At 40.2% G+C, this 24,636-nt stretch overlaps 1 protein-coding gene across 3 annotated transcripts in view; it reads right to left on the bottom strand.

Moving 5' to 3' along the window:
- Window positions 1–12,676, bottom strand: part of CCDC149 (coiled-coil domain containing 149) — a 1,547,151-nt gene extending 1,534,475 nt beyond the window's left edge. For all 3 annotated transcript variants that reach the window (XM_044062178.1, XM_044062179.1, XM_044062180.1), the window contains exon 1: window positions 11,727–12,676. In XM_044062178.1, the coding sequence (XP_043918113.1) occupies window positions 11,727–11,777 (51 nt within the window). In that variant the 5' untranslated portion in view covers window positions 11,778–12,676. The remainder of the gene's footprint in view (window positions 1–11,726) is intronic.
- Between the last annotated feature and the right edge of the window lie 11,960 nt (window positions 12,677–24,636).

Raw genomic sequence — 24,636 nt, 5'->3', positions numbered from 1 at the left:
TTAGCAGACCGGAGTTCCACTGTGGCAACCCCTAACCGGGAAAAGCCGAAAGACACAAACAAACTGTAATGAAAAAACATTACGAACATAAACTATGACACCTATACATCCACCTACAAGTGTTATTGACATAAATTTTAATTAAACTTAACAAATTTGCGCAAAGTACAGTGACCGTTCTCGACAGAGGGAATCCAGAACAGTTGCCAAAAATGTACACTAGCCACAAATGATAAATTCTGTAATACAGTGAAGGAAACTGCTGACAACAAATTATATAAAATGAGGTGCACTAAAGTGTCAAAAGCTGTGCAGTTCTTGCTAAACTGGGTGACACACAGCTCACTGCTTTACATGCATGCCTATCTGCCTGTGCAGCTGCATGGACAGGGAATGCCACCAGGTTTACATATCTCAAAAGGAATCACTATATGACAGAATGCAAATGCTAAAAATAAAGGAATGAGAGATTTCTAAGCTTCACAACAAAGATGTAGCTGCAAGGAATTCCTTAGCTGCTTGGTCAAAGACAATAAACACAAGATAAACACCAGTCTTTTGGAGTAGAAGGGCAACAGAGAAAAAAAAATAATATTTTTGGGGTTTAACAAGATCTGCCACATACCCAATTAGGTTTCAGTAACTAGCTTGGAGGTACATCAGCATGGTTTTATGTGATAACAGCATAAAACAGTAATAACAGCAGTGCTGATTAACAAATATGGAGCAAGTTGTGACAAAAGGAGGTACTGCCAGCACAGCTAGCTGGAATTTTGTAAATAATTATGTCATTTGTGAATATCAAACTAAATTATACAAGACGCTTGTGTTACCAATGCATTAGAACTGTATGTCATGTGTATATCAAACTGCTCTGTATAGATGTTTGTGTTGAAAACATATTTGTAAAGTACTGTCTTTAAAATTTATCCACAGTGTGCCCCTTCTGGAAGAGAACAGACATGTACATGCACCACTGTAGCTGTTTAAATGTATATGCTTTAACAGCGGAAACTGGCATACAGGAGGTTAACCTCAATCCAGTAAACTTGAGAAAAATATTTGAAATGATTTTACTTTGTAGGCCAGACCATAAAAGAGTCTCTCTCTCAGATTTCAATGCAGATAGAGACACAAAGTCTGTACTGGGAAGCTTTTTGTATTGTCTCTGAGGTGAGCTAATTGCTACTTTGGAAGCATGAAGGAATACAATTGTTTTATGACTTCTAGCATCTGCCAAAGTTCTGAGCAAAAGCAACTGTATGAGTATTTTTACATATAGATATTAAATACTGCCAGCTTCAGCAATGGGAGCCTTGGCCTGGGAACTAGAAGTCAGATGACCAGAAATTATGTCATTTTGCAAGCTATCCCAGCAGTAATACTTTACACATTATTTTGAGAAGTCTCTTAATGAGACAGAGCATTCTGCATTCTGTCTTGAACCTGACAACAAGAACTATTCACCATGTCTGCCTTGCTCTAAGTTACTAGGAAAAAGTAGAATTCTCTTAGATACAGTTAGTAATATAACAAAGCTTAGTTTAGATTTTGTTTTTCTTTATTTGTGTGAGCCTGTACTGCAATGTTATTTTACATATTCACTGTGAATATATATTTAGCATTGTCTTGTTCTTTTATTATTTTAAACCTTCCTTTGTGGCTGATATTTATGTTTCGACTGTACTTGCATATTTATTTGGTGACACTGTGTGGGCCACTCCTAATGGCCTTGCTCTTGGTCAAACTATAAATTTGTGTTAGCATTAATATTACACAGTAAAATTGGACGCTGTTTGGTAAAGGCCCTCAAGTAGCTGATACGGAGTGACTGGTGACAGTGATAACTACATTATACTCTGAGCAGAAGAGTGCATAGCTAGTAAATCTGTGCCAGCCTTTCCCAGGTGTGTGTGTGTGTGTGTGTGTGTGTGTGTGTGTGTAAACCAAACCTCAACGAGTGTGTGTGTCAGCTAGTTGGGCAGAGACAAAAAGCACTGGTTGGACAAAGAAGGAGCCGGAGGTCTTGGCATGGTCACTCAGCTGAGATCTCAACTCTATAGCTGTGCCAGTACTGAGTCTTATTGGGGATCTAGAGAAAGACGGAGAAACCAACCCCAGACTGACTGTGGTCATTGGTGCTCTTATGGGAGACTGCACTTGATGCAGGGCTGCATCTGGAAATACTGTGTGTGTATACCCGTTAACCTCCCAGTGAACATCCACCACTGTTGCCAGTGGTGAGAATTGCGGCACCTTGATTACTGGTTGGAAGTGGTGGGTCGTCACACAAATAATGAAAATTTGGAAAACACTTACATACAGAATGTAAATGTCATTCTTGATTGTGTGAACCACAGTCCAGTTTACAACACAATGTTATATTATATAGCAAACACATTCATCTGGTACTGTAGTAAATACTGTGGCTGACCAGATTATTCAAATTGATCACAACTTATCAGGCCTTACACCTTAGCTCTCAGCTGTACAAGCAGTTCTCTCAAGGCAGTTCTGCCTAGTAGGTCTTACCTGCTTAATAAATAAATACAATGGGAAAAAATGATAAACATTCAGGAGAAGTAATGCAGGGGAAGTAAGCAGAGCTTACAGCGCCTACATTATGAAACGGAGGCAGAAATACAATATTAATAATATCTATGGGGCAACATAAAATATATTTGGATATGGGGGTGGACTTGCATAACAAGTTACTATAAGGGGGGGATAAGTGGCATGACTTATTAGATCGAAATAAAGGCAAAGAAATGAACATAATGATTAAAGGGTAAACTTTATGTTTTTTAATACACGTTTACACAACATTTTTGTAAACGTTGGTGGTTAGCATTATATAAGTAGTGCGTAAGTAAATAACGCATCCCCAGACATGTGGGTGAAGGTTAGGTTTACCTTATACAAAAAGTACGCTTTAGTACTGCTAGGCATGGCTCCAGGAGACATTTAAAAGGAGTCTACCCCAATTTCCCAATTGTCCCAGAGCATGTCAGGTTAAATGACGTACTCAGAGTCACACAGTAGGCAAAAGAGTACTGGAGACTATACTGACCTTCCTTCACGTGACAATTTCCTTTGAAGCATCTTATCTCTAATTCCATAACCATTTCTGAAACCTACCAATCAAGCACAATCACAACCAATGGATGAACATCACACAACAGGAGTGCAGTCAAGCAGTCTTATGATCCATCACCAAAAAAAGCTGAAGAGAGATCAAAGAAACTGATAAAAAAATCTTTCAAGTGAAAAATCATATAATACCGTTCTAAGTGCACGTTTGAGACCATGATCCCTCTTGAACCTCTACTGACTGAATAAAGAGCAAAATAATACAGGGCACAGATGTTCAGTCTGCCAAATCCCTGTGACTGACTAATATTGGGAAACTCTAAATCAATGACAACAACTAAACAAACATTTGTACCAACAGTACCGTAAAGTTGGGAGCTAACTTTAGAAAGCCTGGTAACAGCCACCATTACAACTCATAATGTCAAATGTGGTCCTGGTGAAATGGTGGCACTACTGCTTACATAGCCTATGGCCTTTGTTCATAAATCATCAAGAACCATCTGAAGAGAAAGGCACAGAAATCTGAACAGGTACTCCTCCTCCACTGAAAATTACATTACATTCATATGGACGTACAAGAGATATGGGATTAAATTAATAAGGAATGATCGACAATGATGAGGTGCATGGTAAACAGAGAGGTGGTGAAGGCTAAGGATAAGGCGTATGAAGAGTTGTATAAAAGGTTGGACACTAAGGAGGGAGAAAAGGACCTGTACCGATTGGCTAGACAGAGGGACCGAGCTAGTAAATATATGCATTAGGTAAGGGTGATAAAGGATAATGAGGGAAACGTACTCACAAGCGAGGACAGTGTGTTGAGCAGATGGAAAGAGTACTTTGAGGGGTTGATGAATGAAGAGAATGAGAGGGAGAGAAGGCTGGATGATGTGCAGATAGTGAATCATGAAGTGCAGTGGATTAGCAAGGAGGAAGTAAGGATAGCTATCAACAGGATGAAGAATGGAAAGGCTGTTGGTCCAGATGACATACCTGTGGAAGCATGGAGGTGTTTAGGTGAAATGGCAGTGGAGTTTTTAACTAGATTGTTTAATGAAATCTTGGAAAGTGAGAGGATGCCTGAGGAATGGAGAAAAGTGTTTTGGTACCGATTTCTAAGAATAAGGGTGATGTGCAGAGCTGTAGTAACTACAGAGGGATTAAACTGATCAGTCAGAATATGAAGTTATGGGAAAGAGTAGTGGAAGCTAAGTTAAGAAGGGAGGTGATGATTAGTGATCAGCAGTATGGTTTCATGCCAGGAAAGAGCACTACAGATGCGATGTTTGCTCTGAGAGTGTTGATGGAGAAGTACAGAGAAGGTCAGAAGGAGTTGCATTGTGTCTTTGTGGATTTAGAGAAAGCATATGACAAGGTGCCTACAGAGGAGTTGTGGTATTGTAAGAGGAAGTCGGGAGTGTCAGAGAAGTATGTAAGAGTGGTACAGGATATGTACGAGGGTAGTGTGACAGCGGTGAGGTCTGCGGTGGGAGTGACGCATGTGTTGAAGGTGGAGGTGGGATTACATCAAGGATCAGCTCTGAGCCCTTTCTTATTTGCAATGGTGATGGACAGGTTGACAGCCGAGATCAGACAGGAGTCCCTGTGGACTCTGATATTTGCAGAGGACATTGTGATCTGTAGTGAGAGTAGGGAACAGGTGGAGGAGACCCTGGAGAGGTGAAGATATGGTATAGAGAGAAGAGGAATAAAGGTCAACAGGACTAAGACAGAATATATGTGTGTGAATGAGAGGGAGGATAGAGGAATGGTGAGGATGCAGGAAGTAGAGGTGGCGAAGGTGGATGAGTTTAAGTACTTGGGATCAATAGTTCAGAGTAATGGTGAGTGTGGAAGAGAGGTGAAGAACAGAGTACAGGCAGGATGGAATGGGTGGAGAACAGTGTCAGGAGTGATTTGTGACAGACGAGTACCAGTAAGAATAAAAGGGAAGGTCTACAAGAGGGTAGTGAGACCAGCTATGTTATATGGGTTGGAGACAATTGCATTGACAAAAAGGCAGCAGTCAGAGCTTGACATGGCAGAGTTGAATATGTTAAGATTTGCACTGGGTGTGACGAGGATGGACAGGATTAGGAATAAGTATATTAGAGGGTCAGCCCAGGTTGGAAGGTTTGGAGACAAAGCCTGAGAGGCAAGATTACGTTGGTTTGGACATGTGCTGAGGAGGGATGCAGAGTATATTGGGAAAAAATATGCTAAGGATGAAGCTGCCAGGTAACAGGAAAAGAGGGAGGCCTAAGATAAGGTTTACGGATGTGGTGAGACAGGACATGCAGGTGGTTGGTGTGACAGAGCAAGATGCAGAGGACAGGAAGAAATGGAAACAGTTGATCTGCTGTGGCGACCCCTAACAGGAGCAGCCAAAAGAAGAAGAAGAAGACAAAAAAAAACTAAATTAAGTTCACCACCCAATAAAAAGGGAACACACCTACGCAAGAGAAGAACAAACACTGGAACCTATGAAGCGAAAAATCAAAGCTATATTCACCGACCAACTGATGTAGAAATACATGACCACCACAACTAATGGCATTCATTCACTGTTCTTGCTGACCAGAGAGACAGCTCACCAGCAGCACTTAAGTGGCTAATGTTCCCCCAACCTAGAGGTTAGAGCTTTCACCCTGGCCCAGTTTAGTACTCTGCCACCACCCCAGATTACAAGTCTGGGGACCCTCCACTTACTGTTTTACAATCGTTAATAAATTGGATAATTATAAACACAAATTAGTGTGTAGTACAGCAGTCTGGACAATTAGATATGAATGCCAGAAGATTGTCACCATTTAGCAATAAATCTCTCTAATCAAAAAATAAATAAGTAGACAAAACAATAACAAATTTAAATGTACTGCTTTAACCATTCTTTTTAAATAAACAAGTTAAAAATACAAAAAATATGAACTTGCACACTGAAACAAAAATATAATCTTTTTGAAAAAATATATTACAAAAAAAAGAAGAAAAACATTTGTCTTGCTGTAGATTTTCTTCATAGTTATTCTTGGATAAAATAATTACAGAGTCTTAAGCTACAATAACTGAATTTCCAGGACACAGGCAGAGAGAAAAGACTCAGAAACAACTCAGCTCACAGGCTTCAGGGTGGTAGTTCTCTCACTTCTGACTTGTGTATTAACTATTTGGTTTATATACATTGATAGTCCAATTTATGTGCCATCTCCTTAAATAATCTTTTTTGTGTACTTTACAGTTCTTTGGCTTCCTGAACAGTCACAGGTCTTGCAATCACTGGGCAGAATGCCCTCCCATTCAAATGTCTGCTATATATTTCACATCCTACGTATAATCGTCGTTTTTCCCAGCAGAAGGCACTTATAATATTCAGTTATAATTTCATATGCTTTTTTATACGCTGCATAGAAAAAGGGGTCACAAGTTCACACATTTCCATGCCACTCGAAACATACTCATTGCAGATTAGATCCCATAATTTAGTTTACGTGCTGCAGGTTTTACAAACTTTTAAGTGCAGCTCACATATTGTTACATTCTGACTCAAGAAACAGTGGCAGATTTATTTTCAAACAATGTAGTGCCTAAGGAACTGAGTAGTATCATCCTTTCTATTAGTTTGACTAAATGGGAAAGTAAAAGAAGTTCTATTTCATATTCAGTCTTTGTTAGGGGGAGGGAGCACTGCAATCAACCATCTCTCCTTAAAGGCTTGTCTGATTAAAAAAAAAATACAAGACAGCTAGCAGGTATTATTCCACTTCACTCCTGTCTTGCTGAAGTCCTAACATGCACCTTACGTATCCCACTGTTTTTCTACACATACTTCCATTTGTACCCAGTAGCTAATCCCTACTGAGTGGTCTTTATACCATTAGGGTTTGATTTTATCCAATATTCCAGAGCTGCTACAGAAGAACAGTATCCTTGGGATACATTGAGGGCACTCCATATTTAATAAGCCAACTTACATTCCTTCAAGTATCCCAATGTGCAGCATAAGGGTACATACCCTAACTTATCCCACTTTGGGAACCCTTAGGAGATGATGGAGGGTGCATCAGGTCCATCTTCAGCCATTCCCCTATCACTGAGATAAGGCAAGAGGCTTTTAGTGCAAGACAGTCTTTCTTACCACCACCTTGGCACCCAAGCAACTTCTAGATGAGCCCAGGTTCTAGATGGCTGAGATGGATGCTGAACTTCCCCAAAGGGATGGCTCACAACCATACTATCTGACAGTAGTCAAGGACTGTCTGTCCCAGCCCTCTTCCCAGCTACTCACTGAATTGATGACCAACAGCCTACATTCACCTATTCTTCACCAAGACTGTTTTGAGGTAGTTGAATCTTGCTGTTGCATCTCCTTTCTCCAAGTAATACATATTAAACTGCTTTCAATCTGATTCTACACATCTTCTGAAGCAAGCATACCATAGCCTTCAGAATATCAAAGAATGGATTATCATCAGCTTTGTGCCCAATGACAGAACAACATCTCACTTTCATCAGGATCCACCATCCTTATTACTTTCATTCTCAGCTTTGTCTGTTTCAGATATCTTATCCTTCAATATAACAACATACCTTACCTCACTTTCATAAAACAAAAATTCATCTCGTTTCATTTTCTACGCACTGGCCACAATTACAACTGACTCATGTTCTCAGGAGTAGAAAGGGGGAAATTATTTTTGTTAAAATAAACACTGTAAATGCCAAGCAATATGCAGCAATACATTTGTCTACAACAAAACGAAAGAAACACAAATCAAGTAATGTGAAACATGGCAAAAGCAAATTTTGATATTTAAACGCATCAACTAAAGCGTACTACAAATGCTATAACCCTAAAAAAGGGCTTTGACTCTTTTTCAAATTAACATCCTCATTTAATTTTAGTGATGCACACAGAATTGTTTATGCTTAGTCTCTAATATATTAAACTGCAACAAAACTCATAGGTTAGTGATAACGGCCAAGGCAAAACACGGCAATTGTTTCTTGTGATGGAGATTCTATTAAACTGAAAGTAACGGAATGATGTAACAATGCCATACATTAAGTAAAAAAAAGCCTCTTAATGACAGGAAATAAACAGATACATTGAATGAAACTGTGTTTCATAAGAAAATGACCAAGTACTGCCAATCACACACACAAAAAAGGGGTACACAAGACTTCTTTTTCAAGTTGTGTCAAAAATAAAGTTGTATTTCTTATTGTTGGAAACTAAGGGTAATACCAGATTAAATGAAGCTGTGAGGCTAAATTAAACTGTTAAAAATACAATGCGTTATTTTTTTTTCCTTTTCTTCTCTCACAGTTATCCCACTCCACAAAGGGGGAGCCACCACTGATCCCGGGAACTATCACCCTATTAGCCTGACAAGCCTGGTCTGCAAGGCCATGGAATGTATCATCATGGAACTCATAAACAAAGACATTGGTAACCTCCAAACTCTGGATCCCACCCAGTTCGGGTTTCTGAAAGGCAGATCATGCCTCTTGAACCTAATCGACTTCTTTGAGGCAGTCACCAAAGCCGTAGATGAGGGTAAGGTGGTTCACACAGCCTATCTTGACCCCGCCAAGGCTTTCAACACGATCCCCCATTCTGGAATTATAGCTAAACTCAGTAAACTAGGTATAAATCCCTACATCACAAGATGGGTTGCCAACTGGCTCACTGATAGAACCCACACTGTAAAAGTTGCACACTCCAAATCTGACCTCAAACCAGTCACAAGTGGAGTACCACAGGGTTCAGTCCTGAGACCTCTCCTGTTTGGTATCTACTTTGCTGAAGTACAAGCTAACACAGAAGGCCTCTGGCTAACGACGTTTGCAGATGACTGCAAATTAGAATCCTTAGTAGTGTCCCCCAAGTGATGTGGAAATCCTACAGAAGGGTCTCGCTGAGACAGATGCCTGGTGTCAGAGCCATGGCCTCAAACTCAATGCCAAAAAGTGCATTATCATCCCCTTTGGTAAAAACTCTGTACCGATGAACTACTACATAGACAGCAGTCTACTTAACATCGAATGTGTGATAAGAGACCTTGGGACCCAGGTGGACAGTAGTCTGTCCTTTGATAGTCACATCACCACAGTAGTCAGGAAGTCCTTCTATGTGGCACACCTCATCATAAAATGGTTCTCATCCAGGAAAAAAAAGAGGTCATTGTTCCCCTCTGCTCAACACTGATTAGACCCATTATACAGTACAATGCCCCTTTTGGAATGTACCTCACAAGACATCTGCAGCCGCTGGAAAGACCACAGAAGTACCTCACAAAGAGGATTAATAGCGTCAAACAGATGCCCTACACTGACAGTCTCAAAAAACTCCAGATTTACTCTGTAGCATATCGCTTACACCGAGGTGATCTCTGCCTAACATATAAAGCTATGTCAAACCCAGAGCTGTTGGACATGCTACACCTAAAGAAATCCCAATCCCTCCAAGCTACATGTTCTAGGGACCTAAACCTTGTCACCACAATAAACAGGACATGCTGGAGGGACAGATTCCTGTCCCAGAGACTTCCAATACTCATCTATGTCAAGCAAAGTTCTTCATTAGCACTCTTCAAGAAAAATCTTGAGGAGTGGATGGGAAATAGGAAATACACCCCGGGGATCACTTATGTGTCTCTGCTCGACAGTGGCATGGGAAAATAACTTTCTTGGGTGGTGTAAGCCAGGGAACCTTGTTGGCTAGGCTTACGTAGGCCCTCGGGCCAATAGCCTAGTACCTACCTATGAACCTATATTCATCTGCAGTATATGTCTAGGAATGTGGGGCTTTCTCTGAATATCAAAGAACAAGGAATGTCTCTTAATATTTAACTCTCCAGATGTGTTGGCTCCACTTGCTAATATGACAAATAATAAAAGATCATGAACTGTCCCCTTCTGCTAGGATGTAATTGCAATAATGACTTATCAGCAATGAATGATTTGAATGTGTACTGATAATCTAATCCTCACTGTGATTAATTTTACTGTTTTGATTACAGGTTTTCCCAACACAGGATGATGACATCATTGAGTATGGACTGGAGTCTAGGGAAAAAGACAGTTCATGTAACTGTGTATGAAGAGTAGTTATAAAAGAGACAGAGAGAGAAATGTTGATGCGGTCTTATTCATGTTGAACCACGTGTGAGTACTAGTTATTCATTTACCTAAAGTCACTATTTCTTTAATAAGATAACCAGAGAACTTACATATATAGGCTTAGGTTTTTCTGTATGAATCCTGTCTATTCTTACTGTCTTCTTTCTGCCTGTCCTATGTGCCAACATATGTATGTTTTTCTCAGTATTTCCTCTATTTTTTTTTTAATTATCACAGTTAATTACTACAAGTATATTTATGCATTATCATTTATCTGACTAGAGAGTAATCATTACTTACACTGTTGAGAAGCAAGTATATTTCTTTCCATGAGACTGCTTAAGGTCCCCTACCAGTGAAAGAAATATTAACTGGTGCACTTCTTCTTTAGTTTGATTTAACAGCAGCAGGCAGGTAACTCTGACTTCCTGGCAATACAACTGTACCAACAATCAAACTGTGAGAAATTTCAGAATTCCACCAGCCTTCCCTGGAATTGTACATGTGTGTGTGTGTGTGGGTGTGTGTATAAGGAAATAATACTTTGTGCGAAAGGGCAGATACCATAGATAAAAGAGAAGTGAAAGGCACTGGTTCATAGAGACAGTGGTGAGAAATGGGGCTGAGGGATTGCAGAGCGACAGACTAGGCTTGCTAAATTACCAGTGTGAAGTCCAGTCTGATTGTGAAGATGGGTAGCCCATGACCACGACAGCAGTGCATATTCCCTTTATGCTCCTCAGCCTGGTTCTACTTTGCATACTAGTTATTAAATTATGGTTTTGCTATAATTCTGTAGCAAGTTTAGGGAAGAGTTGCTACACTCTGATGGGTGCTGTAAAGGAAGGTGGTGGTGATTACACTAGCAAATCATTCATGACACTTTTAAACACATAACCCAACACATGTCTAAACAGAAGTGAATCTTAAGAGTTTATTTACTTGTATAAGAATATCCAAACGTATCAACATTTCACCACACATTACAAATGCTACTGCTAAACCAAATAAACATGCATGCCTCCTTCTAGAAATCAAACTAACTCCACGCAAAACAGTAGTGACAAATTCTTTTGTCACATTACCTGAATCACCAGACTGTGCACTTATGCATATTGTCAGTGCAACACTAACAAGAAACCACAAGCTACATCAGAATTATCTCTCATACTCCTCTGGCAAAATGTACCTGCTAAGCACGACCTCACATTGCAATACGGACAAGGTGCAAGCCTACACATTTAATTATCACCACTGCGTGGTTAGTGACGAAGATATCTGCAACTATTTGCCAAATTAAACCCTTCTACATGCCAACTAGCCACTTTGGTGAAACATTTAAATGGAAATGTACAAATAAAACATAGCAGTTTCACGCAAAAGTAATGCACATATAGTTACCGAACTGAGAAACTTTGTTAACGATACAATGCTTTTTGGCTATGCAGAGGAGTCACCTGTCAAAACCAACATCTGTCACAACCCCGTTTCAGGTATACACACGCACTCACCTCATTTACCAGGCCTTGCCAATCGCTTTCGCTCCTGTTTGAATTCATCATGCTTATAAAATTGTAATTACTCCTAAACTAATATAACTTTCAATCATAACTAATTTTTTCCACAACAAAAAATTCACGGATAAAAAATAAAAACTCAACAAGCATCTAACCAGAGGCAGAAACATAAACTGCACTTAAGCTACCGTATGCGGTCACGGACGCCTGTTCTGCCTCTTTCTCAGCTGTTAATTCTACGTCAACCTTAGTCCTAGAGGGAGGAGCTTACAAAGAGGATACCAAGCAGGATCTCCGTGTGGAGTAGGAGCGGTTGGTTTGTTTATACTCGCGATGAGGCACACGATAGAGTAGGTCTTTCACCTGCAGTATTGTGAAATGCCGCCCTTCAGCTTCTGATAGCACCGTGATGGCTAGTGGAATTGACTGGATTGGGGAGCCCGGGCTGGCGCTAAACACAGATTTGGACCGATGCCGTCAGCAGAGGGAGAAGCTAGCACTAAGAAGAGATCCTAGATTGGCACCGTCAGTGCCGGCGCTAAATACAGATTTGGACCGATGCCGTCAGCTGAGGGAGAAGCTAGCATTAAGAAGAAATCCTAGATTGGCACCGTCAGTTTAAGGATAATCATTGGATTGGGGGACCCGGGCCGGCGCTAAATACAGATTTGGACCGATGCCGTCAGCTGAGGGAGAAGCTAGCACTAAGAAGAGATCCTAGATTGGCACCGTCAGTTAAGGATCATCAGTCATCTTAAATAATTTAGAAGGTGCCAGTCAGAAGTCACTTCGTGAAGTTCATTTTATTGTCTCTTTGATTTTAATAAACCATATCAGTGACACTTGCTAGCTGTTCTTCACATTTACGAATTTCGTCCTCCAGATTTTGAACACATTCATTTAAGGATTTGTATAATGCAGGAAGCGTATTTCACCCCTAAACGCTGCATAAGTGGTGTTTAACCCCATTATAATACTCTTTGTTTCTAAACCTGAAAATGGCTTCGGGAGGTGGCATGCGTGCAAATATGTCCATTAAGTTATTTGGAGGTTCGGAACTGTTTGAAAAGTACCTCTTTTTTAACTTCATTAAGCTAATTAATGTCCATTACTACTATAAATTGTACAAGCACTTGCCTTAGTCTGAACTTTAGTCACCCTGGAAGTACCATCCCAGTCCAGGTTAGGCAGAGTCCCCTCATTGACTCTCTTCAAGAGGAATCTTAATGAGTGGATGGGAGATCCTAGATTTAGTCCGGGTATCACTTCTGCGTCACTGTTAGACGGAGGCACAGTATACTAACCTCTAAAAAGGGCATAGCAAAATTCATTTAAAATGGGTGGCGAAAGCCAAACACACTCTGGCTAGGCTTGTAAATGCCCTAGGGCAGATAGCCTAGTATGAACCTATGAAAGAAAAACATCAAGTATAAATATTGAAAGCAAAAGAGATGCTGACTATGGGCGTCATTTTATGAAGCATCATGTCACCTGAATCACAGGGGTGCAAAGGCAACCATGTGCCAGTTTGAGAAAAATGTAACCAATTCATGAGTTAATTAAACCATTGTGAAATTAATTTTTTAATGAGAAATCAGAAATATATTTTATTTGAGTATTTATAACTAGTTTTTGAAATGATGGGCTGCTAGGAAGAATGTGCATTAATCACCTTATGCCATTTTGTGGATGTGTTTATGCACCCTGCTGTATTATTTAATAATTTGTATGTGCTATGTTTTTATACCTTTGTTATGGAACTTTTCTTCCCCTGACCTTAACTGAAAATTGGCCACAACCCAGTTGGACAACTCAGTAATAAAAATATTAATAAATAAATGTCTTGAAAATGTTGAAAAAAAATTAAAATTCAATTGTGACCCTCCATTCATAAAATTCAGCTTCATACTACAGCTTTTGTGTAATTTACAGAATGTTTATTCTGTAAGCTTATGATGGACAGATGAGGTCTTCACTTCTTCCAGAATGTTAAGTTTATTAAGTAACAGTAAATTTATATTTTTTAAGACATGAAGATACTTTCAACAGGATTTGAGAAATGACAGTTGTATTTCAGTGCTGTTAAAGAAATTATTTCTAATAAAATATGAAGTCAATTTGCTGAAAACTCCCAGAGTTAAAATGAGGCTGATACTTCTTCTGAATATATTTTTGTGTCATAACTTCAACATTACAGATTTGTGAAAAATTAGACACAAAGGCACAAAATATTATATTCTGTCTAAAATGTTTATACATATATGTGTGTGTGTGTGTTTAGGTGTTTATACAAACCACATGAAGTATGTGTGAAAACAGTAATATTATACACAATTTTTATTTATATCAGCACATGAATGGCTATGAAGAACATCTTGGAGCAAAGGTATGAGAACACATTTGAAAAAATCTGCATGTTTGCTATTTATAAGAAGTATTTTGCATTCACTTTTTCATAAAAAGCATAAGAGGAAAAATTAGATGTACTTAAAAGCTGCTTCGCTTGCCAGCAAATTAACTCTTAGGGTCAACATTGCTTAGTGTTACTTCATCCAATCACGAAATTGAGTCCCAGCATCAGATAAAAAAATCCCAGTTTATGCTGTTAGAGTGAAGGAGGTACAGTGGCTACTTCAGCTCACAGTCCAGTTTTGAAGAAAATATTTATCTGTATGGTCTGAAGAATATTGGGGTTGGGGGGATGGTGTTCAGAAAGAATCATAGTGCAACCTAGCTGTGATAAGTAGCATGACCTTCTCTGTCAGGTTAAATGGTACTACTCCACCACGAAAAGAAATAATCTCTATGGACTTCTTCAGGGCAAATTTACTTCATCTTGTATAAAACCTGTGGAAAATTTCCAACAGTCCCCCACAAATGGAACCAAATGAGAAGATTGCCATAGTCACCTTCAGTTTTTACCATCATCTAAACAGCTGCTTAGAAAAGTCTGAATCCTTCCACCTTGAATATAATGGTATGTTCAGGAATAAACCTCTCTGGTGGAACTCCCATATTAATAAACTGAATAACAAAAGAAGGAAACTAATGAAAAGTTGTAAAAAATCCCCCCCCACCCCCACCCCACCTCAGGACCACACTGAAACATGCCAGCAAGGAATTTAAGAGTAATATTAGGAAATGTATAGTACAAATTTAAGGTCGCTACAGATACCAAAGGGAAACTGCATATCTTACTTCAGTTATGTCAGGACATTAAGGAATAATGTTAAAGCATGCACCAAACGTCAGTCTGTAATATTATCACACATTCCAATCCCAAGGATACAACAAATATTTTAGCAGGCAAATGTAGTGCTAACTTTACCCCAGTTACCCAATTTTTGAGCCCACTGTCCACTTCAAGCAAGTTTTAAAATCCATGTGAAAGATTGAAAATAATGTTTCTACAGGACCAGATAACTTATCAGGCTGCATTTTTGTCAGTGCCAAGTAAGTACTATCCGAGCTTCTACCTTAAACAGTTCGGCCTTAGCCTATCCATAGGGTTTGTCCCTGATGACTAGAGAACTGTGACTGTACCTTCTCTGTATAAAGGGGGGCCCTCTAGAGACCAAGCTAATTACAAGTCCATCAGCCTTATATGCAAAGCAGTGGAACATATCATAGCAAAACTCATTTATTCAGACACAGACAAATTAATTGATCTAGATCACATTCAGTTTGGTTTTGTGAAGGATAGGTCCTGTCTCATGACCCTAGTAAATGTCTTTGAAAATGTTACAGAGGCTGTGGACAGTGGCCACTTTGTGCATACTACGTATCTTGACCTGGCGAGAGCTTTTGACGTTATCTCCCATGCATGTATTATTGAAAGGATACATAAAATTAATGTAAACACCTACACTGTCCTCTGGATTGCAACAGGTGAGCAATGGTATATGCTTGTCCAACAGATAACTGCATAACACTTCTCCATAGTTTACTCATACTGAGCACTCCTGACACTTATCTGACTCTGCTGTGATCACCATTATGCATTTATATCACTTAGGGGAATTGGGCCTGCAACAGAGGGTTGTTTGTTTGGTCAAAAATGAAAATGTCAATTTCTAATGGACTCTCTATTTCCTCAGACTTATGTGTACAATGTATGCAGAATCGATTAAAAATAGATGATGTGCATGTGCATTTGAATGTGTGCGCGTATGAGTATATGCATGTGTGAATGTGTGTAGGGGGATATAAATTTGGGATGACTTTATGGTATTTGGTGTGAAATCAGTAACAGTGGAGTTAGGAGTTTTTTGTTATCTTGAAGTGACTACATATAATTAGCAGGGGGGTGTAAGGATGGGTGTAGCCCCCATGAGTTGGTTGCAGGAGACAGCCCCCCCCCCTGCAAAAACACTGTTTTACTGTTTTTACTGATAGTTAGAGCTGTTCAATGTTTCAGCTTGCTATACTGAAATCTCATTTTAGTGAATTTCAACATTTCAGTATAGATATGTGCGCTTAGGCTATGTATGTACTTAGCATACAGCAGTCTTATGCACAGGGGTGGGAGTCACACATCTACTGGCTTATACACTCATATGTTATCTGTATGTCTTCATAGGTTCCATTATTCAAGGATCTAGTACTGCAGGTCAGCAAATGCCAAATGTCAGCAAGTCTGCAGAGGCTGATGATGATGATAGCATCATGCACACTGCACAGTTTGAGGTACACTGACACTATACCTAATGCTAACAGTGGAAAGAACATTCCATTCTCTCACAGCTGAGAGAACAGTGGTGGCTGAAGATGAACCTCTCTATGTTCAATATAGGACCTCCCATCCATAAGATCCCCAGACGTGATACACAGACAGTACCAAAGCATCCAGCATCAGGAGGCTGCACCATCTCCAAGGTGCGCGCACACACACACACACACACACACACACACACACACACCCTTATGGTCTGAGGAACAATTTTTCCATAACGTGAGTGTTACCGTTGGCATCAGTCAGCAGATGTGGAGGGTTGAGCTCCTGGCTCAGGCAGATGCTAATAAGACCATATCAGCGCTGCTCTGTGTGGTGCTTAGTCTGCATGAATATCTTCAACCATTTCATGGAGTGCAGGAAGGAAAGAGGGCTGTTGCAGCCTATCTAGTAGCCATTAGTTCATCCCTGTGGCTGCTGGAAACAGGCCACCATAGCTGAAGCAGGGAATGGTTGAATACTGCAGGTGTGCACAGATGCTTAGTATAGCTAGCATACACCATTCCTGAAACAGTGTAACTAACTGTCCATGGTTGCCTCTACCCCAGCTGTAGACACTCAGTGAGCACTCCTGACACTTATCTGACTCTGCTGTGATCACCACCCTTGTATGCCTGGCATTCATTTGGCTCAAATGTGGTTCTTCACCCCTTGACATGAATGCTCATGAGGATGTGGCTAATGGTCTTCAGACTCCACTGTGAAAACACACATATATCATCCCATTCAGGGTCCTGCAGTTCAACAGTAGCCCATTTCCCCATAGATGCCCCATGACTGATATGTAGCCATGCCCTACCATAGAATAGTGGTAGGCATCCATCTGCCAGAACCATACAGCAAAGGTACAGCAATATTCAAAAATGTGCAACCAATGAAATTGCTATCCCAGGGATCACATGCCCCTAGGCCTAACACTGCTGCACCTCATGGTACATATGGTCATTATTTCTTCCCTGGAAGCTCCACACCATCACCTGAGGATATGATCCCTGACACCTCAACCCCCCCCCCCCAAACAAAGTGCATGCTTACCATAGGCACCACCCATGACCTTTCCACTTGCAGCAACATTTCTGTCCCATGCACTTTTTCCCCCCAAAAGTGCAAATGATGATGACTGTGCTCTGTCCATCTCTCTGGCTAATGACATCATGATAATGCATGATACCCTTTGTGTCCAATAAACATACTGTAATGCATAGCCTGGTTATGCCAATGCTTGCATCGGTTTTATTCTGTGTTTGTCTTGTTATGCTCCATAGTTGTGGACCAAATGTCAGCTCTTTGCCATTGCTGTGGTGTATTGTACCCACCTCTGTTTCTCATTGGAACCACCTGCTGCTGCATTCTCTAATGACTCCTTGCCCAGCTCATCTTCCACTACTGCCAAAGCATGTCAGCTATTGCTAAAGCCTCTCCTTGCTGACACCAGACAGCACCATGCTATCTAGTATGGAGCACACCACAGATATCTTGCTGCATATCTCATGAATTTACTGCAGTGCACCACCGCATGTATCCAGGCAGTGGGACAGGGACATAAGCACTCCAAACACATATTCAATGATATGTAAAAAACATCAGAAAGAACCATCAATAAATTGATGCTCCTAGGCCAGTCGCAAATAAATAAATAAGTAGAATAAACAATGTAGCCTAGGAACAAACCTGTGCACAGCAAAGTCTTCAGCATCAGAAAGTCAAGCAGACCAGACATGATAGTTGTGTTGAGTTCACAAATCACAAATCCTTAGTAAAATCCAAGCATTTTATTAGACACAGGAGATAGGTAAGCACTTTCGCCAAAAGGCTTCCTCAGACCATATACACACCATGAATCACTGCTCACTTTATATATATCTGACAATTAGTTAATTAATCAAATTAAGACAAATGACATCATAGTAGATTATTTAAAGTTACAGCCTAACTGGGTAAAAAAAGTACAGTTTTGTACCTATCATAAATGTAGATGTTCGAGTGCTAATACAGCTGCAGTCATTACAGATGGGTTCTCCTGCCGTCAGGCAGGTCCTCGGTCTGCCTTATTCCAAACTCTAGGTCCGGCGTCAGTTGTTGTCACCTTCTTTCCTGACGTCAGTGCGACAGGGGTATAAAGACACAGCCGACGCCATTTTCTTCAGTCTTTCTTGCCCCAGATGTCAGGTGCCCCCAGAAGGAAGGCAATACATAATTTATATATAATCATGCAATGCAATATAATAAAAAATCAGTAGTTGCAAGCAAATACATCATAGAAGGATAACCCAATCAGGTTGTATGAGGAGGTGTTAGCCACTAGGCCTGTACCAAGAGGGGAAGGAGGGAGGGAAACCTGGACTGCAGCTGTATTAGCACTTGAACATCTACATTTATGGTAGGTACAAAACTGTACTATGTTCATCGTGCATACAGCTGCAGTCATTACAGATGGGTAGAATCCCAAAGCTACGCACAGGGTGGTAGGCACTAGGTGGAACTGGGAGGAGCCAGAATGCCCTGCAACACAGCAGTGGCAAAGCCTGCTCTAGTTTTGGAGTATAAAGGTAGGTGGTAGTGTTTAGTGAAGGTATGCACAGAACTCCAAGTGGCTGCCTCCAAAATATCTTTGGTGGGAACTCCTCTGAGGAAGGCTGCAGAGGTAGCTGTGGCCCTTGTGGAGTGGGATCAGATGCCTGTAGGTACAGATTTACCAAGAAAGGAGTAACAAAAACGTATGCAGTGACCTATCCATTTTGAAATTGTCTGTTTGGAAATTGGCTTCCCTTGAGCTCCTACAGCATAGGACACAAAGAGTTGTTATGATTTTCTGAAAGGTTTTGTTCTGTCCAAATAGTAACGCAGCTGTCTATGGATGTCTAAGGAATGTAGCAGCCTTTCCCCTTTGGTTTGAGGATTGGGGTAAAAGGTAGGTAAGTGTATGGCCTGATTTATAGCTAACCTGGATACTACCTTAGGCATAAATGACGGGTTGGTTCATAGGGAAACCCTGTCCTGATGGAAGATGATAAAGGGCTGCACAGCCATGAGGGCTTGTAGTTCCGAGACCCGGGCTGGTGCTAAACACAGATTTGGACCAATGCCGTCAGCTGAGGGAGAAGCTAGCACTAAGAAGAGATCATAGATTGGCACCATCAGTTTAAGGATAATCATTGGATTGGGGAACCCGGGCCGGCGCTAAATACAGATTTGGACCGATGCCGTCAGCTGATGGAGAAGCTAGCACTAAGAAGAGATCCTAGATTGGCACCGTCAGTTTAAGGATAATCAGTCATCTTAAATAATTTAGAAGGTGTCAGTCAGAAGTCACTTCGTGAAGTTCATTTTATTGTCTCTTTAATTTTTAATAAGCCATATCAGTGACACTTGCTAGCTGTTCTTCACATTTACGAATTTCGTCCTCCAGATTTTGAACATATTCATTTAAGGATTTGTATAATACAGGAAGCGTATTCCACCCCTAAACGCTGCATAAGTGGTGTTTTAACCCCCCCCCCCATTATAATACTCTTTGTTTCTAAACCTGAAAATGGCTTCAGGAGGTGGCATATGTGCAAATATGTCCATTAAGTTATTTGGAGGTTCGGAACTGTTTGAAAAGTACCTCTTTTTTAACTTCATTAAGCTAATTAATGTCCATTACTACTATAAATTGTACAAGCACTTGCCTTAGTCTGAAATTTAGTCACCCTGGAAGTACCATCCCAGTCCAGGTTAGGCAGAGTCCCCTCATTGACTCTCTTCAAGAGGAATCTTAATGAGTGGATGGGAGATCCTAGATTTAGTCCGGGTATCACTTCTGTGTCACTGTTAGACGGAGGCACAGTATACTAACCTCTAAAAAGGGCATAGCAAAATTCATTTAAAATGGGTGGCGAAAGCCAAACACACTCTGGCTAGGCTTGTAAATGCCCTAGGGCAGATAGCCTAGTATGAACCTATGAAAGAAAAACATCAAGTATAAATATTGAAAGCAAAAGAGATGCTGACTATGGGCGTCATTTTATGAAGCATCATGTCACCTGAATCACAGGGGTGCAAAGGCAACCATGTGCCAGTTTGAGAAAAATGTAACCAATTCATGAGTTAATTAAACCATTGTGAAATTAATTTTTTAATGAGAAATCAGAAATATATTTTATTTGAGTATTTATAACTAGTTTTTGAAATGATGGGCTGCTAGGAAGAATGTGCATTAATCACCTTATACGATTTTGTGGATGTGTTTATGCACCCTGCTGTATTATTTAATAATTTGTATGTGCTATGTTTTTATACCTTTGTTATGGAACTTTTCTTCCCCTGACCTTAACTGAAAATTGGCCACAACCCAGTTGGACAACTCAGTAATAAAAATATTAATAAATAAATGTCTTGAAAATGTTGAAAAAAATTTAAAATTCAATTGTGACCCTCCATTCATAAAATTCAGCTTCATACTACAGCTTTTGTGGAATTTACAGAATGTTTGTTCTGTAAGCTTATACCATAAGCTGATGGACAGATGAGGTCTTCACTTCTTCCAAAATGTTAAGTTTATTAAGTAACAATAAATTTATATTTTTTTAAGACATGAAGATTCAACAGGATTTGAGAAATGACAGTTGTATTTCAGTGCTGTTAAAAAAATTATTTCTAATAAAATATGAAGTCAATTTGCTGAAAATTCCCAGAGTTAAAATGAGGCTGATACTTCTTCCGAATATATTTTTGTGTCATAACTTCAACATTACAGATTTATGAAAAATTAGATACAAAGACACAAAATATTATATTCTGTCTAAAATGTTTATACATATATGTGTGTGCGTGTGTGTGTTTAGGTGCTTATACAAACCACATGAAGTGTGTGTGAGAACAGTATTATACACAATTTTTATTTATATCAGCACATGAATGGCTATGAAGAACATCTTGGAGCAAAGGTATGAGAACACATTTGAAAAAATCTGCATGTTTGCTATTTATAAGAAGTATTTTGCATTCACTTTTTCATAAAAAGCATAAGAGGAAAAATTAGATGTACTTAAAAGCTGCTTCGCTTGCCAGCAAATTAACTCTTAGGGTCAACATTGCTTAGTGTTACTTCATCCAATCATGAAATTGAGTCCCAGCATCAGATAAAAAAATCACAGTTTATGCTGTTAGCGTGAAGGAGGTACAGTGGCTACTTCAGCTCACAGTCCAGCTTTGAAGAAAATATTTATCTGTATGGTCTGAAGAATATTGGGGTTGGGGGGATGGTGTTCAGAAAGAATCATAGTGCAGCCTAGCTGTGATAAGTAGCATGACCTTCTCTGTCAGGTTAAATGGTACTACTCCACCACGAAAAGAAATAATCTCTATGGACTTCTTCAGGGCAAATTTACTTCATCTTGTATAAAACCTGTGGAAAATTTCCAACAGTCCCCCACAAATGGAACCAAATGAGAAGATTGCCATAGTCACCTTCAGTTTTTACCATCATCTAAACAGCTGCTTAGAAAAGTCTGAATCCTTCCACCTTGAATATAATGGTACGTTCAGGAATAAACCTCTCTGGTGGAACTCCCATATTAATAAACTGAATAACAAAAGAAGGAAACTAATGAAAAGTTGAAAAAAATCCCCCCCCCCAGGACCACACTGAAACATGCCAGCAAGGAATTTAAGAGTAATATTAGGAAATGTATAGTACAAATTTAAGGTCGCTACAGATACCAAAGGGAAACTGCATATCTTACTTCAGTTATGTCAGGATATTAAGGAATAATGTTAAAGCATGCACCAAACGTCAGTCTGTAATATTATCACACATTCCAATCCCAAGGATACAACAAATATTTTAGCAGGCAAATGTAGTGCTAACTTTACCCCAGTTACCCAATTGTTGAGCCCACTGTTCACTTCAAGCAAGTTTTAAAATCCATGTGAAAGATTGAAAATAATGTTTCTACAGGACCAGATAACTTATCAGGCTGCATTCTTGTCAGTGCCAAGTAAGTACTATCCGAGCTTCTACCTTAAACAGTTCGGCCTTAGCCTATCCATAGGGTTTGTCCCTGATGACTAGAGAACTGTGACTGTACCTTCTCTGTATAAAGGGTGGGCCCTCTAGAGACCAAGCTAATTACAAGTCCATCAGCCTTATATGCAAAGCAGTGGAACATATCATAGCAAAACTCATTTATTCAGACACAGACAAATTAATTGATCTAGATCACATTCAGTTTGGTTTTGTGAAGGATAGGTCCTGTCTCATGAACCTAGTAAATGTCTTTGAAAATGTTACAGAGGCTGTGGACAGTGGCCACTTTGTGCATACTACATATCTTGACCTGGCGAGAGCTTTTGACATTATCTCCCATGCATGTATTATTGAAAGGTTACATAAAATTAATGTAAACACCTACATTGTCCTCTGGATTGCAACAGGTGAGCAATGGTATATGCTTGTCCAACAGATAACTGCATAACACTTCTCCATAGTTTACTCATACTGAGCACTCCTGACACTTATCTGACTCTGCTGTGATCACCATTATGCATTTATATCACTCAGGGGAATTGGACCTGCACAGAGGGTTGTTTGTTTGGTCAAAAATGAAAATGTCAATTTGTAATGGACTCTCTATTTCCTCAGACTTATGTGTACGATGTATGCAGAATCAATTAAAAATAGATGATGTGCATGTGCATTTGAATGTGTGCGAGCGTGAGTATATGCATGTGTGAATGTGTGTAGGGGGATATGAATTTGGGATGACTTTATGGTATTTGGTGTGAAATCAGTAACAGTGGAGTTAGGAGTTTTTTGTTATCTTGAAGTGACTACATATAATTAGCAGGGGGGTGTAAGGATGGGTGTAGCCCCCATGAGTTGGTTGCAGGAGACAGGCCCCCCCCCCTGCAAAAACACTGTTTTACTGTTTTTACTGATAGTTATAGCTGTTCAATGTTTCAGCTTGCTATACTGAAATCTCATTTTAGTGAATTTCAACATTTCAGTATAGATATGTGCACTTAGGCTATGTATGTACTTAGCATACAGCAGTCTTATGCACAGGGGTGGGAGTCACACATCTACTGGCTTATACATTCATATGTTATCTGTATGTCTTCATAGGTTCCATTATTCAAGGATCTAGTACTGCAGGTCAGCAAATGCCGAATGTCAGCAAGTCTGCAGAGGCTGATGATGATGATAGCATCATGCACACCGCACAGTTTGAGGTACACTGACACTGTACCTAATGCTAACAGTGGAAAGAACATTCCATTCTCCCACAGCTGAGAGAACAGTGGTGGCTGAAGATGAACCTCTCTATGTTCAGTATAGAACCTCCCATCCATAAGATCCCCAGACGTGATACACAGACAGTACCAAAGCATCCAGCATCAGGAGGCTGCACCCTCTGCAAGGTGCGCGCGCACACACACACACACACACACACACACACACACACACACACACACACACACACACACACACACACACACCCACCCTTATGGTCTGAGGCACAATTTTTCCATGACATGAGTGTTACCGTTGGCATCAGTCAGCACATGTGGAGGGCTGAGCTCCTGGCTCAGGCAGATGCTAATAAGACCATATCAGAGCTGCTCTGTGTGGTGCTTAGTCTGCATGAATATCTTCAACCATTTCATGGAGTGCAGGAGGGAAAGTGGGCTGTTGCAGCCTATCTAGTAGCCATTAGTTCATCCCTGTGGCTGCTGAAAACAGGCCACCATAGCTGAAGCAGGGGATGGTTGAATACTGCAGGTGTGCACAGATGCTTAGTATAGCTAGCATACACCATTCCTGAAACAGTGTAACTAACTGTCCATGGTTGCCTCTACCCCAGATGTAGACACTCACTGAGCACTCCTGACACTTATCTGACTCTGCTGTGAACACCACCCTTGTATGCCTGGCATTCATTTGGCTCGAATGTGGTTCTTCACCCCTTGACATGAATGCTCATGATGATGTGGCTAATGGTCTTCAGACTCCACTGTGAAACACCTATATGTCATCCCATTCAGGGTCCTGCAGTTCAACAGTAGCCCATTTCCCCATAGATGCCCCATGACTGATATGTAGCCATGCCCTATCATAGAATAGTGGTAGGCATCCATCTGCCAGAACCATACAGCAAAGGCTACAGCAACATTCAAACATGTGCAACC

Source organism: Protopterus annectens, chromosome 2.part1, assembly GCF_019279795.1.
Source record: "Protopterus annectens isolate FY-2018-M chromosome 2.part1, PAN1.0, whole genome shotgun sequence".
NCBI classification, from domain to species: Eukaryota; Metazoa; Chordata; order Ceratodontiformes; family Protopteridae; genus Protopterus; species Protopterus annectens.
The sequence above is the reverse complement of the archived record's forward strand: the minus strand, read 5'-3'. Positions and strand labels throughout refer to the sequence as shown.